The 19,867-nt window shown below is 45.4% G+C and overlaps 1 protein-coding gene across 1 annotated transcript; it reads right to left on the bottom strand.

Annotated features, from left to right (window-relative positions):
• Positions 1 to 1,584: 1,584 nt before the first annotated feature.
• Positions 1,585 to 8,551, bottom strand: LOC115540839 (uncharacterized). The gene is made up of 10 exons (XM_030352424.1): positions 8,385 to 8,551; positions 7,334 to 7,405; positions 6,577 to 6,627; positions 5,735 to 5,877; positions 5,416 to 5,519; positions 5,164 to 5,315; positions 4,269 to 4,595; positions 2,382 to 2,521; positions 2,173 to 2,276; positions 1,585 to 2,072 (listed from the first exon to the last, which is right to left on the bottom strand). The coding sequence occupies exons 1-10, from the start codon at positions 8,473 to 8,475 to the stop codon at positions 1,946 to 1,948; spliced, it is 1,311 nt and encodes a 436-aa protein (XP_030208284.1). The 5' UTR covers positions 8,476 to 8,551; the 3' UTR covers positions 1,585 to 1,945.
• Positions 8,552 to 19,867: the final 11,316 nt, after the last annotated feature.

The raw sequence follows: 19,867 nt of genomic DNA, 5'->3' as shown, positions 1-19,867 counted from the left end.
AATAGCAGCATCATGCTAGTTGTAAATAAAAGTTTGATGCCGAATTCACCCCGTGAGTGATGGGACGATTAGTCGACATAGTCGACTTCAAAAATTCGTCGACATGAATAATTTGCGTCGACTAGTCGCCCCCCCCCACCCCCGAGCATTTAAAAAGAAAACACCCGGGAGCTCTGGTTCAGGATGGCCGCAAACCACCGCAAGTTCTGTTGATTTTCCCCCTTCCCCGACCTGGAATGTTCGTTTATCAAGCAGTCGCAGTAGTATACCAAAGATAAAAGTTCGTATGTTTATTAATATTAATATTCGAATATATTCGAATATTTATTAATAATATTTGGACCATTAAATGTCTTCATTCCTTTATATGGTATACAACTCGGCCAAAAGCCGAGCTCCGAGGGTTTGTTTACCAGCGTTGCTATGGTGACCGGTCTTGCGTGTTCCAACGGTTTATTAGGTATCTAAGCTGTCTAATCACTTCATTCACTGCCTCTTCCGTGGTCATTACAATATTATGAAATATGAATAGACTTTGTCGGGTTCGGATTTGAAACTTGTGAAGAATCGCCTGAGAACCTCTCTCAATCAAGAGAACTTAGAAGCATTCATGCTGATGGCAACAGAGAAGGAGATTCTAATGGCACTTGACAAAGATGACATTATTGACAAGATGGCAGAGAGCAGTGAGCTACTGCGCCGCCTACTGGTTTACTAGGGTTAATCGCTGACTGGTTACTCTTAGTGATCTACTTTATTGACACTAATGAGTGAATATTGTATTCTAAGTTCTTCTTTGTTGTTCTTACATTGTTGCTTGTTAAATTTAAAGAAATTAATATATTCCAGTTTTGATAAATGTTTTATATGTTTAATGCTTGAAAGTAAAGTTAATTATTGAACATCCAAGCTAGTATTTGTCTCTCTTTTTACAAATATAGGCCCATTGTTTTGTGTGTCTTGCACATTTGTGTATCCTATGGCTGCTGTCCTCAATAGTTTTTGAGTATTCATCCATTGCTATAACATTTGAAAATCATATATTCAAATAGATAACTCATCGGTCACTCCTAAATCTCTTTTAACTATCAAATAGTGTTAGAATGCACAACTAGAGGTATGGTCGTCTGCATGAGAAGGGTGGCCTGGAATGGCATCAAATTCCCGGCCTGAATTATTGTCCCAGTCCGCCACTGGTTGAACATGTCACTCAGTGGCCAAGCTGTTGAACGCTGATTGGCTGTCATCACGAGAAATTAAAATACATTTCAACTCGAGCGAATTTGTCGCACAATGTGGCACTCCTCTCATATATTCTTTGAATGAAATTAAAAGAGAAGTAATACTGAAGTCAATCTGTAGAAGCACTGTCGTAAGGCTGCAGAAGTACTGATTAGTGAAGTGGTACTGTATCATTACTGTAGTAGTATGTTACCCTAGTAGTACTGAAGTTGTAGTTCAGTGGTAGGTACTGTGTAGAGTAGCACAGTAGTATTGGAGTAGAACTGATATACTTTTTCTGACAGTATTAGTACTTTAGTATTCATCTATTTATCTGTACCAAGATAGAATGAATTGTAAAGGTCAAGATCAGATGGTACTTTATTGTTCTGACAGGTTAAAGTACAGTAAGTACAGTACAGAGGAAATATAGCCTTGATAATATTCAAGCGAAAGTTTTGGATGCAACAAAATTCAAATCTGTATTGAGAGTTGGCGATGCTTAAGCTCCACAGAGATGTGTTGGCCTACCTCAAATATAAGTAGTATCGTATAATGTAGAGGGAATAGAAAGGATCAACGTCTCAACCGACCAATCCAAACAAAGCCTACAGAGGCTCTGTGTTCAGGACGGCATCCAGATGTTCAAGGACTGCAACCTTCTCACAGATCCGGAAGTAAAGCTCGGCACACAATCCATCATACCAGCCTCTGTCCCAAGCTACTACACCGTCTTCTCACAGATCCATTCATTTTGAGAGGCACAGGGTGTAGGAATCAACTGGCTGTTGCCAACTACTGCACAGGCTTCTGTGATAGTTGGATGGTTTGGTTCACCGGACAGCGAGGAACTGAAACGAGAAGGAATATAAAGTTGAGCCCAGTGTTAAGGTGATATCACCCTGTCACTCTCAGAGAAGAGAGGCTGCTGAATGGAGTCATCAGCATTACCTTGAAGTCACGTTGGTACCATCCACCCACTTCCAGGTCCCCTCTGTGTCCCGGTCCAGTCTCAGTCCAATCCAGCTTCTGACCCACCATTTGGTAGCCAACTTCTGTTTCAAATATGAATAACAGCTGCTGTCATGAACACACACCTGGCTGATTGAAACATTCAACCACACAGACACACAGACGCAGAAAGACACAGCCTCTGTTACCTCTTCTACTTTGTTGTTGATAACCACCAGGTCTGCGTTTCTTTGCAGGCAGTCGTCTCTACTGGCTGTCCAGTTCCTCTTAGTCATTGAAACAAAGTAGAGACTCTGGTTGAAAATACTCCAGCCCTCTGGTGTAAATTCTGTTGAATGTAAAGAAAGACCTTGAGAAGTAGACCACAATAGAAACATGACCTTTAGTAGACAACAATATAAACCTGATCTTGTGCAGTAGACCACAATAGAAACCTGACCTTTATTAGGCAACAATATGAACATACCTTAAAGGTCTCATGGCATGAAAATCTCACTTTATGAGGTTTTCTGTTAATTAGGAGTTCCCCTAGCCTGACTATGGTCCCCCAGTGGCTTAAACTTGCGTTCGGTGTAAAACGAGCACTAGGTGTTCTGCTCGCCTTTGAAAAAACGGAGGCTCCAGCGCGCTGATTTGGAATCTCGTCCAATGTCATCATAAAGGATCTAAGCTCCTCCCCTTCTCTGCCTTGCCCGCCCAGAGAATTGTGCCCGCCAATGAGACACGACCGTGCGAGCGTGTGTGTGTGTGTGTGTGTGTGTATCTGTCTGTCTGTCTGTCTGTCTGTCTGTGTGGTGTGCGATTGGTGTTATGGCGCATAACACGTTGGTTCTTTGACGTCTCTTGTATTTCCACAACAAGACTGTAGTTGGGGTTATCTCAGCCATGGTTGAGAAGGTATTGGAACTTTGGCTTTGACTCCCTGAAGTACATGAACTGCGACATGCTGCCTGCCGCCGGTTGCCGTGGGGCACCACCGCCGCAAAGCACCACCGCCCGGCAGCAGGCAACGAGCGGTTCAGTCTACTTCAGATTGATGTGGAAGTGGAAGAACCAGAGACGTCGGAGAACCCGACAAAGTCGTTTGTGATTCATAATATCATCTGGAGGCGCACACAGCTTTTGGCCGTGATGATATGTATTATATGATATAGATATCTTTGTTTATATGATATTATTTAGATATAGAGCTCCAGCACTGTAACGCAAGTGTTGTACACTTGGATAACCGTTCTGCTGTTGGTGTTATCGCGCATAACACGTCAGACTCTCGTCTCTTCCACAATGAGAGTAGTGGGGGTTATCTCAGCCATGGTCTACTTCAGATTGGCGACCCGACGCGGTTGTTTGAGATTCATAATATCGTCTGGAGGCTCACACAGCTTTTCGCCCTGACAATATCTATTATATTATATAGATATCTATGCATAATATGATATTATAAAGCTCCAGGAATCCTGTGTGTTCTAGAATATTTACAGAACACGGCTAAAGGCTGTGTGGACCTCGTCATTGCGATACATCCACTGTAATCAGGGCGCATGGTACCATGGCTGCAAGCTGCTCAGGGCCACACCCCCACCCTCCTCCTTGACCCGCCTCTCTCCTCCTCATTTGCATTAAAGCTACAGACACCGAAACGGCGCATTTGGGGAAAGCTCAATGTGCGACTAGCTCGCAGTGGCTGTAATTCTGCACCACGGCCGAATTTCGGGAATGTCTTGAAATACTTGGTTTGGGGCCTACTTATATCCATATTAAAGCGTCCATAAAGTAGCATGCAATGGGACCTTTATGAGACAAACTTAAATGCCTGACTTTGTGTAGCAGAACACACTACATACCTGACAGTGTGTAGTAGAACACACTAGAAACCGGGCCCTTGTGTAGTAGACACCAATAGAGACGTGGCCTTGTGTATTAGGTCACAATATAGGGAGCTTGTTTAGTAGCTACGTTATAGCTACTAAATAACGTAGCTACCCAGCTAAAGTAGATACGTTAGAGCAGAACTCCTGATCCAGCAGTCCTACTGTGTTATTGCAGAATATCTGATCCAGCAGTCCAGTTCTTACCAATGTTATACAGCGTGGAAGTCTTATTGGCTGTGCCAGCGCTGTTGTTCGCCAAGCAGCTGATCGTGTCCACACCAGGTCTCACACTTCTAACTTTGAGGTCCTCCCCATCCACAAAGGCTAAAGGCTCTGATTTGTTGTCTGTCCTGTCCCCCTTCATGGGTTGGCCGTTGTGTAGCCACTCGATGGAGGGTTTTGGCTGGCCACTGGCACGGCAGGAGAAGGAGACTATTTCGCCCACGAGCACAAAATAAGTATCATCGAATGATGTGATAGCGGGGACCTCCTCCTCCTCCTCTACCTCCTCCTCCTTCTCCTTGGGCATCCCTGAAAGGAAGAAGAGATGAGTGAACTTTGTTCTACAACAGGAATGCAGCTTCAATCACCATTTATACATGTAGTACTTCCACAGCCATTTAGTGTGCAGTGAACATGAACCCCTTAAATGTGTTCAAATGGCCGGCGAGTGTACTGAAACGTTTACCAATGGCACTAGTCATTTTTTATTCACTATATTTATTTTCCACATGCAACCCAGAACAGAAGGTTATGTGATGGGACATTAGTGTTCAAACGTTATAGTACTGATTGGTCTGGGAAGAGGCCCCATCAGCACAGCGGAGGACCAACGCTGGGAGGCATTTACCTTTAAAGGGAGTGGCTACCTAGGGCTCTTTATATGAAGGCAGCACCACCAATCACCATTGAGCAAGCCTAGAGTAGGCGTCGTCATCTCAGACCATGCATTACTACTATTTAATTACTCAGTTATGTCAGCTAAAAGGGGCCTTTCCGTGTGGCGATTACGCCACAAACTTAAGCATCAACTTAAGTTACACAAGCAGCAGTTCAAATAAAAACACCTTAAAACAATAATTAAAAAGAGTCTTCAGACCCTCTTTGTTCAGTTCAGCTTCCAGATGTTCCAGGACGTTGACCTTCTCACAGATCCAGTTGTTTTGAGAGGCACATGGATCCATCACCAATTGGTCAGCTGTTACTGCACAGGCATCATAGCCATACGGAATGATTGGTAAATGCCAGGTACTGAAACCATAAAAAGTAGAAAGTTGAGCCCAGTGTTGAGGTGATATAACTCTGTTGCTCACAGAAAGGAGAGGGTGCTGGATGGAGTCATCAGCCTTACCTTGAAGTCAAGTTGGTACCATCCACCCACTTGTAGATCCCCTTTGTTTCTCGGGCAATCTGAAGTCCAATCCAGGAACCTTTCTCCAATTTTGCAACAAACCCCTGTTTCAAATATTAACAGTATCTGTTGTCATGAAAACACTGCTTTCACACACACACACACACACACATACACACACACACACACACACACACACACACACACACACACACACACACACACACACACACACACACACACACACACACACACACAAACATACACACACACACACACACACACACACACACACACACACACACACAGCCTCTGTTACCTCTTCTTCTTTGCTGTTGATAACTAGCAGGTCTGCGTCTTTGTTCAGACAGAAGTCTCTGCTGGCCATCCAGGTCTTCTTGGTTGTAGAAATAAAGTACAGACTCTGGTCGAAATATAGCCAGCCCTGTCGTGTCACAACACCTGTTGAATGAAAAGGAAAACCTTCATAATCATATAACCTTTGTTATGTTACTGTTATAATTACATGTGACCCAGAAATACCTCTACAGGATAGAGACCTGACCGTGTGAATAGACCACAATGGAGACCTGACCTTGAGTATTCTCCACAATAGATACATGACCTTGATTATAGACGACAATAGAGACCTGACCTTGTGTAGTAGACCACAATAGAAACCTGAAGTCACAGAGCTACTGCAAGGTCTGCTGATTGCCCATTTGTTCATGAAAGAAAAAAATATATAGCGTGTTAACCCCGCAAACTTTAAAAGTTCCTTGTGTACTACAATTGAGGGTCCTCGTCGGTTTGTGAGTGAGCCCTCGGCGTTTGGAGCGCATGACAGAGAAGCTCCTCTGTTCTGGCTCTACGGCTCCCCCTGCTGGAGAAGACTCACAACAAATACAGAACCGCGAGTACAACACTGTCTATACGCTTTGAACCTGACTATAGATTTATTTATATTTTTAGTATGAAAGGATTTTCAAACCTAAATCCTAAAAGCCGAAAGTATTTTTGCAAGAATGTTTAATATCGTGACTAATCTAGTAACACTGAAATCGATAATATATATATTTATTTATATATAATATATATATATATTTATATCATATATAATATATATATTATATATTTTAATACAATATATAAAAAACTCACCAAGTGAATCCATCAGGTGCTCTCTCCCCTTCGTCCAAGATGTCTCTGAGTCTAGGACAGGAGAGAGGAGTACCAAAGAAATGAGCTCTGAACCAGAACAGAATAGTCTCTGAACAGAGACTATTCAAAAATCCATCCACCCTTTAGTGGTTATTATGAACAAGGAGTTGAATTAGGATCAGGGTTATCTGAGACTGGAGTTTTAGTTGCAGGTGTTACTCTTTCACTGCAATCTTTATGTTGTAATATTATTATTATTGTTATTTAAGTACCATTATCATGGATTATGTTTTGTTATCATTGTTTTACTAATAATAACATTGTGGATTATTAGTATTCATATATCGTTATTATGACCAGTATTCTTAATAATAAAGGATTAATTCATTCATATCCGTCCTTCGGAGGAGACGTAAAACCGAGGTCCTGACTCACTGAGGTCATAAAAGATCCCAGGGCACTTATCACAAAGAGTAGGGGTTTCCCCGGTGTTCTGGCCCAATCAGTCTCATTCAATCTGGCCCCCTAATCATCCTCCTGTGTAATTGGCTGACTCATTAATTCCCTCACTCTCCACTTCAAGCAGGTGTGTGGTGAGCGTTCTGGCGCAGATTGGTTGCCGTGCATCACCCAAGTGGGTGCTACATACTGGTGGTGGTTTGTGAGGTCCCGCCTTCATTGTAAAGCGTGTTTGAGTGTATAGAAAAGCGCTATATAAATTCAATCCATTATTATTATTATTATTATTTAGACTCACAGAGGCGCAGGGAGATGTTGAGAGTGGCTTGTAGAAAACACAGCAGAGCGACACAGACGTACAGCTTTAGAACTGTTCAGAGGCAGGACACACACAAACACACACACACACACACACACACAATGATGTACATCCTGATATATTAAAACTGCATGGATATCGGTCACACTCCAGACATTGATTACATTAATCAATTAATTAGCTGATGCTTTTGTCCAAAGCGACTCCCAATAAGTGCATTCAACAATGAAGGTACAACCCAGACGTTCATAAAGAGTTCATAGAACTCATCATATAGGCAAAAGTGCTACATTATAAGAAAATTAGATAGAGATGTTGTTGTTTTATTATTATTATTATTATTCATGAGTGGAATACCCTAACTAGCTCCCTCACTTTTACACAACACTACTAACAAAATAATCTTCCAGGGGAGAATGCAGGAACCGCCTACATTGATTCTGCACTGATCTTATTTCTAGACAGGTACTCACCTGGACACTGATATTCAATTGATGTGCACGTGTAGCACACAATATTTAGTTTGTTGTCTATTTGTCTACCTCACTTATTTCTAAACCCTGTCTACGGCTCTGACTGTACCTCTGGTGAGGAAATTAGGAAACTTTATTGAGATTTACTATCTATACCTCTGTAATGTAAGCTAACAAGTATTAATGAAAATATTAAACTTGTGTTTCCTAAAGCTGCACTCTGTCATTTGTTGTAGCTACTCAATATTGACCGATCATATCAATCTAAGTTTATCAGACCCAATGACCTGTGATTATGTCCATACATATAAAATGAAACACACGTCTGCGGGAGAAAACTAGTAAAAGATCATAACTCACGGTTGGGTCGTTTGGTCTGGAAACATAAATGTTTATCGTTTGCCTTGAACGAAGACATAATTCGGTCTACAGGAGCAGCAGGTTGGGCACTTTGGCCTCAAACATTGACCAAATCTAATTCTTGAGATTAATTGAACATAAAACTTATTTTATTACTGGTGGTTTATTCGCTCTACATCCTCTAAAAAGGCTCCTACCAGATCTCCCCTTCCTGGTCCGCCTCCTGTCCAGAGACGTGTCCTCAGGTTCCTCAGGGGGTCCAGGGTCCAGCTCAAGGACGGGCTTCATGGTTCCTCTCTGGACGGGCTCCACTCCTTCAGCTCTCAGGCTTCAGCCCGGCTTTATCAGCTGGAGGAACCACATCACATGTTTTAATCCTGACCAATCCTCTGCTTTCATTTTGAACCATCACTGTCAGCCGATCATTTTCACACACACACAAACACACACACACACACACACACACACACACACACACACACACACTCCATAAAACTCGCTCACTCACTCACTCAAAGCTCCTGCAAAGCCACAAACCCTTTCCTCCTGTAAAACTGGCTATGCAAATGATATACACACAGACATACTATACTAGAAGGTAGAGCAAATGTCTAGGAGGGGTCAAGCGGTATACTAGAAGGTAGAGGTCATGTCTAGGAGGGGTCAAGCGGTATACTAGAAGGTGGAGGTCATGTCTAGGAGGGGTCAAGCTGTATACTAGAAGGTGGAGGTCATGTCTAGGAGGGGTCAAGCTGACCTTGTGGTCTTCTGTCCCCAGACGCCGTTCTGTCCCACTGTCCTTGTATCTTATTACAATATCGCTGCACTTAACGGGCGAGATTCATGTAGCCTACGCTTGGTCATGCTTTTAAATCACAGTAATAAAGACGTATACAGGAAACTTTTTCGTAGGAACAAAACATTAGTTCCGTGCGCTTGCAGCACATTAACACATTCTAATTACACATTACACATGGGTTCAATCACATTTAACCTTTTAACCCAACATGAATTATTATCTATTCATTTATTACATGAAATTGAAGTATTGATTTTTAAGTGGGCATAATGAAAGAAAACTTATTTATGCAACGTCACTTACAAGGACCGTTATTTATCTTCTGGTAATGCATTTCATCATCTACAGATATGTTGGGTTACAGATCACTTCAGTCATGCTATCTGTTCCAAAAAAGTGTATCTTTCCGATTCACATCTCCCGTTCCAAAAAAGTAATCAGTCAGTACCGCAACATCTTATCTATCAATCAAGGGCGTGGATTTACGTGGGTCGGTTTTCACTGTCTTATCTGGTTATCACTGGTTATCAGTTGCTTGCTACATCCTATATAATCCGGGTAACCAAACAGACGCACGCAGAAAATAGTGAAATGGCAATTATAAAAACAACAATAGTAGGCTATAGGCTAATAGGATTGCGTAGACTTCAATAGAATGAACCCATGCCCTTCTCCAGCTAGAACGCAGCAGCACCTCTACCCAAGGCACCTCTCGGGGCAAGACTTGCGCTGGGCCCCTCCTACCCCCCCCCCCCCTCTCCCAAACGCACACACACACACACACACACACACACACACACACACACACACACACACACACACACACACACACACACACACACACACACACACAGCCGGCACGCACGGCGAATGCATCAACTCCCCCAGAGGGCCTAAGGCTAAGCCAACAGCTGCCACAACGAGAGAACGCAAAATCATCAGAACCATGGACAGAGACTTAGCATCCCTAGATCACACGTCAAAATCGCGAAAAGGACGAACGCACAAACATTATTAGAACCACGTACAGCGTATTTGCAACACACTGCCTACTGTCAAAAACAAAACATAAATACTCCATTCAGCTGACCACACAACTACATTTCCGAAACAGCACAACTATGGCCTAATCAAAATGGCCAATGGTAACATACTCCTACATGGTACACGGAGCCCGGTCGGGCACAGCCCGAACAAACTACGTGGCACCCCCCCTCTCTTCATCCCATGGGCCCACCACCTGTGGGACGACCCGTTGGGGTCGGGTGCGCAGCCACATGGGTGGCAGCGAAGGTCAGGGGTCTCGACGGACCAGACCCGGGCGGCAGAAGCTGGCTCTGGGGACGTGGAACGTCACCTCGCTGTGGGGAAAGGAACCGGAGCTTGTGAGGGAGGTGGAGCGCTATCAGTTAGATCTGGTGGGGCTTACCTCCACGCACAGTCTCAGCTCTGGTACCGTACTCCTGGATAAGGGTTGGACTCTATTCTTCTCCGGAGTTGCCGAGGGCGTGAGGCGCCGGGCGGGTGTGGGGATACTCATAAATCCCCGGCTGAGCGCCGCGGTGTTGGAGTTTACCCCGGTAGACGAGAGGGTCGCCTCCCTGCGCCTAAGGGTTGTAGGGGGGAAAACTCTGACTGTTGTTTGTGCATATGCACCAAACAGCAGCTCAGAGTACTCGGCCTTCTTGGAGACCCTGAATGGAGTCCTGTATGGGGCTCCAGTAGGGGACTCCGTAGTTCTGCTGGGAGACTTCAACGCCCACGTGGGCAACGATGGAGACACCTGGAGAGGCGTGGTGGGGAGGAACGGCCTCCCTGATTTAAACCCGAGCGGTCGTTTGTTATTGGACTTCTGTGCTAGTCATGGATTATCCATAACAAACACCATGTTCGAACATAAGGGTGCTCATAAGTGTACCTGGTACCAGAGTACCCTAGGCCGAAGATCGATGATCGATTTCGTGATCGTGTCATCTGATCTGAGGCCGCATGTTTTGGACACTCGGGTAAAGAGAGGGGCGGAACTGTCAACCGACCACCATCTGGTTGTGAGTTGGATCAGGGAATGGGGGAAATTTCCGGATAGACCTGGTAAGCCCAAACGAGTAGTGCGGGTGAACTGGGAACGTCTGGAGGAGGCCCCCGTCCTAGGTATCTTCAACTCACACCTCCGGCGGAGCTTTTCTGGCATTCCTGTGGAGGTTGGGGGCATTGAGCCGGAGTGGGCGGTGTTCAAAGCCTCCATTGCTGAAGCTGCGGTGGCTAGCTGTGGCCTCAGGGTCTTAGGCTCCTCAAGGGGCGGTAACCCTCGGACACCGTGGTGGACACCGGTGGTCAGGGAAGCCGTCCGACTGAAGAAGGAGGCCTTCCGGGATATGATATCCTGGAGGACTCCTGACTCGGTTGCAGGGTACCGACAGGCTCGAAGGGCTGCAGCGGCTGCCGTGTCGGAGGCTAAGCAGCGGGTGTGGGAGAAGTTCGGAGAGGCCATGGAGAAGGACTTTCGGTCGGCACCAAAGTGTTTCTGGAAGACTATCCGGCACCTCAGGAGGGGGAAACGGGGAACCATCCAAGCTGTGTACAGTAAGGATGGGACTCTGTTGACCTCAACTGAGGAGGTCGTCGGACGTTGGAAGGAACACTTTGAGGAACTCCTGAATCCGAATAACACGCCCTCTATGTTGGAGGCAGAGCTCGAGGTTGATGGTGTTTCGTCGTCAATTTCCCTGGTGGAGGTCACTGAGGTAGTCAAACATCTCCGCAGTGGCAAAGCCCCAGGGATTGATGAGATCCAGCCAGAAATGCTAAAGGCTCTGGGTGTTGAGGGGCTGTCATGGTTGACACGCCTATTCAACATCGCGTGGGAGTCGGGTACAGTGCCAAAGGAGTGGCAAACCGGGGTGGTGGTTCCCCTGTTCAAAAAGGGGGACCAGAGAGTGTGTGCCAATTACCGGGGTATCACACTTCTCAGCCTCCCTGGTAAAGTCTACTCCAAGGTGCTGGAAAGGAGGGTTCGGCCGATCGTCGAACCTCAGATTGAAGAGGAACAATGCGGTTTTCGCCCCGGACGTGGAACTACGGACCAGCTCTTCACTCTCGCAAGGATCCTGGAGGGGGCCTGGGAGTATGCCCATCCGGTCTACATGTGTTTTGTGGATCTGGAGAAGGCGTATGACCGGGTCCCCCGGGAGAAACTGTGGGAGGTGCTGCGGGAGTATGGGGTAAGGGGGTCTATCCTCAGGGCCATCCAATCTTTGTACTCCCAAAGCGAGAGCTGTGTTCGTGTTCTCGGCAGCCAGTCAGTTTCGTTCTCAGTGGGTGCTGGTCTCCGCCAGGGCTGCGCCTTGTCACCAATCCTGTTTGTGATATACATGGACAGGATATCGAGGCGTAGTCGTGGTGGGGAGGGGTTGCAGTTCGGTGGTCTGAGGATCTCGTCACTGCTTTTTGCAGATGATGTGGTCCTCATTGGATCATCGGCCTGTGACCTTCAGCACTCACTGGATCGGCTGGCGGCCGAGTGTGAAGCGGCTGGGATGAGGATCAGCACCGCTAAATCTGAGGCCATGACTCTTAGCAGGAAACCGGTGGATTGCTTACTCCGGGTAGGAAATGAGTCCTTAGCCCAGGTGAAGGAGTTCAAGTACCTCGGGGTCTTGTTCGCGAGTGAGGGTACTATGGAGCGTGAGATTGGCCGGAGAATCGGAGCAGCGGGGGCGGTATTGCGTTCGCTTTACCGCACCGTTGTAACGAAAAGAGAGCTGAGCCGCAAGGCAAAGCTCTCGATCTACCGGTCGATCTTCGTTCCTATCCTCACCTATGGTCATGAGGGCTGGGTGATGACCGAAAGGACGAGATCGCGGGTACAAGCGGCCGAGATGAGTTTTCTCAGAAGGGTGGCTGGCGTCTCCCTTAGGGATAGGGTGAGAAGCTCAGCCATCCGTGAGGAACTCGGATTAGAGCCGCTGCTCCTTTACTTAGAAAGGAGTCAGCTGAGGTGGTTCGGGCATCTGGTAAGGATGCCCACTGGGCGCCTTCCTTGGGAGGTGTTTCAGGCACGTCCAGTGGGGAGGAGACCTCGGGGAAGACCCAGGACTAGGTGGAGAGATTATATCTCAACACTGGCCTGGGAACGCCTCGGGATCCCCCCGTCAGAGCTGGTCAATGTGGCCCGGGAAAGGGAAGTCTGGGGCCCCCTGCTTGAGCTGCTCCCCCCGCGACCCGACCCCGGATAAGCGGATGACGATGAGGATGATGAGGGGTACAGCGGCGAGAACTGATTCCCAAAACAAGAGAACTGATTATTTTCTTTCTTTTTTTTTAACATATCACAATAAATGTTCACGTAAATAAAATATACAAACGAACAGAGCTTCGTCTCCCCGCGACCTTATTGAGTGATTCTACAACGTTCTCAACGATTCAGCCAATGAGTGCACCGGTTGCACCGTCGATATTTACGCCACTGGGCAGTGGTTACGATGTCTTAAGGAGTGAGAGTGTCAGAATGGGCAGACGTCTTCAATGAAAACAGCTGAAAACGAAGCCGGTATGAAACTCAAACTGTGATTCTGAAGAAAGTTTAAATGATATCGAAATTCCTTGATTATTGAAGATACAAGTGTGTAGATTTGTTAAATGGTTTGAACGAAGATAAACGGCTCTGCCGTCCTCCCATTGACTCCCAAGTTAAAAATAGACAATATTTTAAAAGTAGAATATCTTAAAAAGTATTTAGAAAATCTGAAAAGAAGTGCGCGATTCCAAGCTATTCTGAATATTTTTATATTTGAATGGAGTCTCTAGGTGAAATATGAAGGAAGGAGATAGGTCCCAAAGTTTGTAGAGAATAATAAAGAATGAAAGAAAGAAAGAATAAAACTTATGAAGAACCATAGTTGAGCGCTGCATGCAGCACTCACCTAATAAAACCTTAGAAGAACAATAGTTGAGCGCTGCATGCAGCACTCACCTAAATATATAGTGAGATTAGGCTACATGCCACCCTGACTGTGTGTATAGGCCTACTCTGACCAGCAAACGTAATCAATGCGAGTGAGAGTTTTTCGTACGTTTTTGGAGGTATCTCATTAATTCAGAAAAACAGTGAAGACTTTATTTACATAAACACTTTTCTCGGAATTCAAGAATATTAGGTTGTTAATTCAGAATTTATTTTCTCAAGTGAACCCATTACGCTTCAGACCAATCACAACCGTTTGCCTAATATGAGGCGGGTTAATTACGATGACGGTCAGAGGAGCGCCATAGAGACATTTTCAAAAGACAACCAAGTTGGCCGCCGCTGATAATGAACGGTCTGTTGATTATGCTATCGAGACAGTAGCCTATAAACCGACTGCACTTTTGTTGGGATGAAATATGTGTTCAGGTTAGGCCTACTATAGTTCAACACTGATTGAACAGCCGTCCTCTTAGCTCTTTAATAGCACAGAAAGGCCTGTGGTTTCATTTAGTAAAAAATATATCAGAATATATGAGGCGGTACAGAAGTGGTAAATGTTGGTGGGAGCAAAAGACAAACACATTTTACATGTAAAAAAATCACAAGACCCAAGAGGACAAACGATTAACAACCAAACTAAAACCACAACGTGTAGAAGAAACACCTTCTCATCCAACCACCTTAGTTGGTCTTCAACAACATTTCATTGCTCACAACTCCCTCCCTCCCTCCTCCCTCCCTCCTCCCTCCCTCCCTCCTTCCTCCCTCCCTCCCTCCTCCCTCCCTCCCTCCCTCCTCCCTCCCTCCTTCCTCCCTCCCTTTTCCCCTCCCTCCCTTCTCCCCTCCCTCCCTTTTCCCCTCCCTCCTCCCTCTCTCTAGGATGGCAGTTTGAGTGACAGACATGTGACACATCAGCGTCTAGGATGATGATACTGCCTCGTCCAATCACAGGTCAGCTTCAGTCAGGGGGAATGACTGATGTGGGCGTGTCTAAGGCCTGTTCGTTGAGAGTCTGAGAGCGAGAGAGATAGAGAGGAAGAAACATGCATGGAGAGATGACAGGAAGAGCACAATATTAATTCCCCAAAACTTTAGTCCTTAAGTTGTTTTCCGCTATTGCACTTAAAGGGGACATATTATACCACCAGGTGTGGGTGTGATTAGCCATTACAAGCCGTGAAAATCTGCCTCTTCTGACATCACAAGTGGGCGTGTCCACCTAGATGTGTGCTGGATAGATCAGTCTAGCAGCCTACCCAGTGGACTGTAGCAAACGTTGCTCATCAATCTGTCATACATATACAGTAGGTGGACATGCCCACTTGTGATGTCAGAAGAGGCAGACTTTCAAAACGGCTTGTAATGGCTAATCACACTCACACCTGGGGGTATAATAGGTCACCTTTAAGTTGTTTCTTCTATTGTTCTTAAATGGTTTCCTTCTATTGTTCTTACGTTGTTTTCTTCTATTGCACTTTTTCTATTTTGCTTTTCTTGTATTGTAGTTTAATAGATATCTGGTATTGGCGACTTGAGTCGTTTTCTGGTACTGGTCATGGTCATCTGTGGGTTGTCGTTGTGTTGTCTGTGACACACACACACACACACACACACACACACACACACACACACACCACACACACACAGGATCTGGTATGAACCTGTTCTGTGAGCAGCTTGTAATCTTGTATAAATATTATGTTGAGTACATCAGTAAAGTATTTTTGGCTAGAGGTGCTAAAGGACTGCGGGACCCTTCCCCTCCCCCTAATCGCCCTGCAGTCAGTTCACTGAGGGACAGGTGTGTCCCACCGATACTGCATCAGCAGGTGACCAGGTGGGAGCCAATGAGAGGTCATGCCTGCAGTAGCAGGTGTTGAGGTGTCCCGTTTCTCTGGATGTTTTACTGGTCGTGGTTTCACTGAAGGCCAACACCACGATGTGATACCAGGGGAGAGGGCGGTCACCACCTCTCCTCTCACACGCTGGCTGGCGACACCTCTCCCACCAGGCATCTCTTGCAGGGTAAGTCAGGTCCTGTGGTGATCATAGGCGGGAAGGTATCTGAGATAGAACATTAGTAAAGAATAAAACGTGCCCATCCGTGATCCAATTTTTTTTTTATGGCCCTCTCACAGTTCCAAGAGGCTGCTAATTGGATAAGGTGATGGAGCAGGTTTGATTAATTACTGTTAAAGGAGTAATCCACCCGACAAATCTTTATTTGTACTTACTCTAGAACAAAATATTTTGGAACATTAAGTAATCATTACGGAAAATTGGCAAAAAAATTGAAAGCCCTCATTCTCAGGCTTCTAGATAGCAATGATTTTCTAAAGGGCTCATGCATTGTATAGGAGTATAAATATGTTCTTGATAGTAATGACGTTTTGGTCATTGTTTAGTTATTGATCTGGAAATGATTTGTCATTATGGGAAGATGTGTTTGAAACTAGCACCTCATTTCTCATGAGATGTGCTAATAAAAGTTTTTATTAGGTTACCGTATATTTACCTTTTTTTGGATTTTACAGTATACTGTTGACAGGTAGGCGTTTTCCTTCTGCCTACCTTTCACAGCGGAATAATAACTCTAAGGAATGAAACAAACGTTCAGACGTTTATTGGATAAAACTGTGCACAACATTCTGCTCTCCGTGAGAGTCAGGTACCAAGAGGAGAGAAAGGGAACATCTCACTTATTAAAGGTGTCATCAGTCACATGTGACTCCATGCCATATTTGGCGCAACAGCGCCTCCTCCTGGACAAATACAGCTACATGCATCATACATTTAACCACTCTCAATATACATTTCTTGAGTCCTGTGATGCATTCTGTTATACAAGCCAAATGCACTGCATGGTGGGAGCCCCGTCCACGGGAAGGGTTTTTACTGTTGTATGCAATCAGTTTACATAGGCTACATACAATAACACTAATGACCTGCAGTATCATACATCGAAGGGAGGCTGAATTCCTTAATAGTATTAGATGCCTTGATGCAAGACCCACTGATAAGCATCATAACCCCGACATCCCTTTGACTGTCAATATATAGCCAATCGCTATAGCCTATAGTCGTTCTGGGCTTCGTAATGGGTTATGGTAACCATTAACGTAGTAAACGGTACCTTGAGATGCCCGCATCTTGCTCGGGTAACTGCCGGTCCACTTCCTTCGCATGCTGCTCTCTGCTGCCCCCCGTGGACGTCCACTACGACGTCTCAAAGATATTTAAAATGATTTTCTTTCTCCAATCACCTATTTTAACCATTTTAGCTCGAGTTGCTGAGGCAAACATTTTAAGATATTTTTTTTTTATTTAATTTTTTATCCAAAGTTAAGGTGGCTTTATGTTTGATTTTGCTGGCGGGTTGGAGAATAATTGTGGGTGAACTCTACAGCGTTGGGATGTTTGTGTGGGCCTCAGCCCCCATTAAAACATAACCTTTGACCTTCCCCGAGTAGAGGTTGGAGGCTTGGAGACGATGGCCCTGCTGGGCAGCTATGGGGCATGTGAAAACATTTTGACTGTAGGTTTGAGACCCACGGTCAACGGGTCAAGAGGATGAAAGCGGATTGATTTGATATTATTAGAACATTTGGCACTCCTCTCACATATTCTTTCAATGAAATTAAAAGAGAAGTAAGACTGAAGTACTGTCGTAAGGCTGCAGAAGTCCTGATTAGTGAAGTGGTACTGTATCATTACTGTAGTTAGTAGTATGTTACCCTAGTGGTACTGAAGTTGCAGTTCAGTGGTAGGTACTGAGTAGATTAGTGTAGTAGTATTGGAGTAGAACTGTAATACTTTTATTGACAGTTTTAGTACTTTAATATTTATCTGTACCAAGATAAAATGCATTTAAAGGTCAAGATCAGATGGTACTTTATTGTTCTGACAGGTTAAAGTACAGTAAGTACAGTACAGAGGAAATATAGCCTTGATAATATTCAAGCGAAAGTTTTGGATACAACAAAATTCTAATCTGTAATGAGAATTGGTGATGCTTAAGCTCAACAGAGATTTGTTGGCCTACCTCAAATATAAGTAGTATCGTATAATGTGCAGAGAATAGAAAGGATCAACGTCTCAACCGACCAATACAAACAAAGCCTACAGAGGCTCTTTGTTCAGGACAGCATCCAGATGTTCAAGGACTACAACCTTCTCAAGGATCCGGAAGTAAAGCTCGGCACACAATCCATCATACCAGCCTCTGTCCCAAGCTACTAAACCGTCTTCTCACAGATCCATATATTTTGAGAGGCACAGGGTGTAGGAATCAACTGGCTGTTGCCAACTACTGCACAGGCTTCTGTGATAGTTGGATGGTTTGGTTCACCAGACAGCCAGGAACTGAAACGAGAAAGAATATAAAGTTGAGCCCAGTGTTAAGGCGATATCACCCTGTCACTCTCAGAGAAGAGAGGCTGCTGAATGGAGTCATCAGCCTTACCTTGAAGTCACGTTGGTACCATCCACCCACTTCCAGGTCCCCTCTGTGTCTCGGTCCAGTCTCAGTCCAATCCAGGTTCTGAGCCACCATTTGGTAGCCAACTCCTGTTTCAAGTATGAATAACAGCTGCTGTCATGAACACACACCTGGCTGATTGAAACATTGAACCACACAGACGCACACACGCAGACAGACACAGCCTCTGTTACCTGTTCTACTTTGCTGTTGATAACCAGCAGGTCTGCGTTTCTTTGCAGGCAGTCGTCTCTACTGGCCGTCCAGTTCCTCTTAGTCATTGAAACAAAGTAGAGACTCTGGTTGAAAATACTCCAGCCCTCTGGTGTCAATTCTGTTGAATGTAAAGAAAGACCTTGAGAAGTAGACCACAATAGAAACCTGACCTTTAGTAGGCAACAATATAAACCTGATCTTGTGCAGTAGACCACAATAGAAACCTGACCTTTATAAGGCAACAATATGAACATACCTTAAAGGTCTCATGGCATGAAAATCTCACTTTATGAGGTTTTCTAATATAAATATGAGTTCCCCTAGCCTGCCCATGGTCCCCCAGTGGCTTAAACTTGCGTTCGGTGTAAAACGAGCACTAGGTGTTCTGCTCGCCTTTGAAAAAACGGAGGCTCAAGCGCGCTGATTTGGAATCTCGTCCAATGTCATCATAAAGGATCTAAGCTCCTCCCCTTCTCTGTCTTGCCCGCCACGAGAATTGAGCCCGCCAATGAGACACGACCGTGCGAGCGTGTGTGTGTGTGTGTGTGTGTGTGTGTGTCTGTCTGTCTGTCTGTCTGTCTGTCTGTCTGTCTGTCTGTCTGTCTGTCTGTCTGTGTGGTGTGCGATTGGTGTTATGGCGCATAACACGTTGGTTCTTTGACGTCTCTTGTATTGTAGTTGGGGTTATCTCAGCCATGGTTGAGAAGGTATTGGGGGAATGGAACTTTGGCTTTGACTCCCTGAAGTACATGAACTGCGACATGCTGCCTGCCGCCGGTTGCCGTGGGGCACCACCGCCGCAAAGCACCACCGCCCGGCAGCAGGCAACGAGCGGTTCAGTAGATACGTTTAGCAGAACTCCTGATCCAGCAGTCCTACAATGTTATTGCAGAACATCTGATCCAGCAGTCCAGTTCTTACCAATGACAAACAGCGTGGAAGTCTTATTGGCTGTGCCAGCGCTGTTGTTCGCCAAGCAGCTGATCGTGTCCACACCAGGCCTCACACTTCTAACGATGAGGTCCTCCCCATCCACAAAGGCCAAAGGCTCTGATTTGTCTGTCCTGTCCCTCTTCACGGGTTGGCCGTTGTGTAGCCACTCGATCGAGGGTTTTGGCTGGCCACTGGCACGGCAGGAGAAGGAGACTATTTCGCCCACGAGCACAAAAAAATAATCCTCGAATAATGTGATAGCGGGTACCTCCTCCTCCTCCTCCTCCTC

The sequence above is a fragment of the Gadus morhua genome, chromosome 3 (assembly GCF_902167405.1).
Source record: "Gadus morhua chromosome 3, gadMor3.0, whole genome shotgun sequence".
NCBI lineage: Eukaryota > Metazoa > Chordata > Actinopteri > Gadiformes > Gadidae > Gadus > Gadus morhua.
The sequence above is the reverse complement of the archived record's forward strand: the minus strand, read 5'-3'. Positions and strand labels throughout refer to the sequence as shown.

What these genes read in the sequence shown, in the direction of transcription:
- LOC115540839 (XM_030352424.1), bottom strand. Translation starts at nt 8,475, where the DNA reads ATGAAGCCCGTCCTTGAGCTGGACCCTGGACCCCCTGAGGAACCTGAG. An exon ending in TCAACAGCAAAGAAGAAGAG is followed by an intron (nt 5,520 to 5,734) that starts GTAACAGAGGCT and finishes TATTTGAAACAG; the next exon opens with GGGTTTGTTGCAAAATTGGA. An exon ending in GGTACCAACGTGACTTCAAG is followed by an intron (nt 2,073 to 2,172) that starts GTAATGCTGATG and finishes TTCTCGTTTCAG; the next exon opens with TTCCTCGCTGTCCGGTGAAC.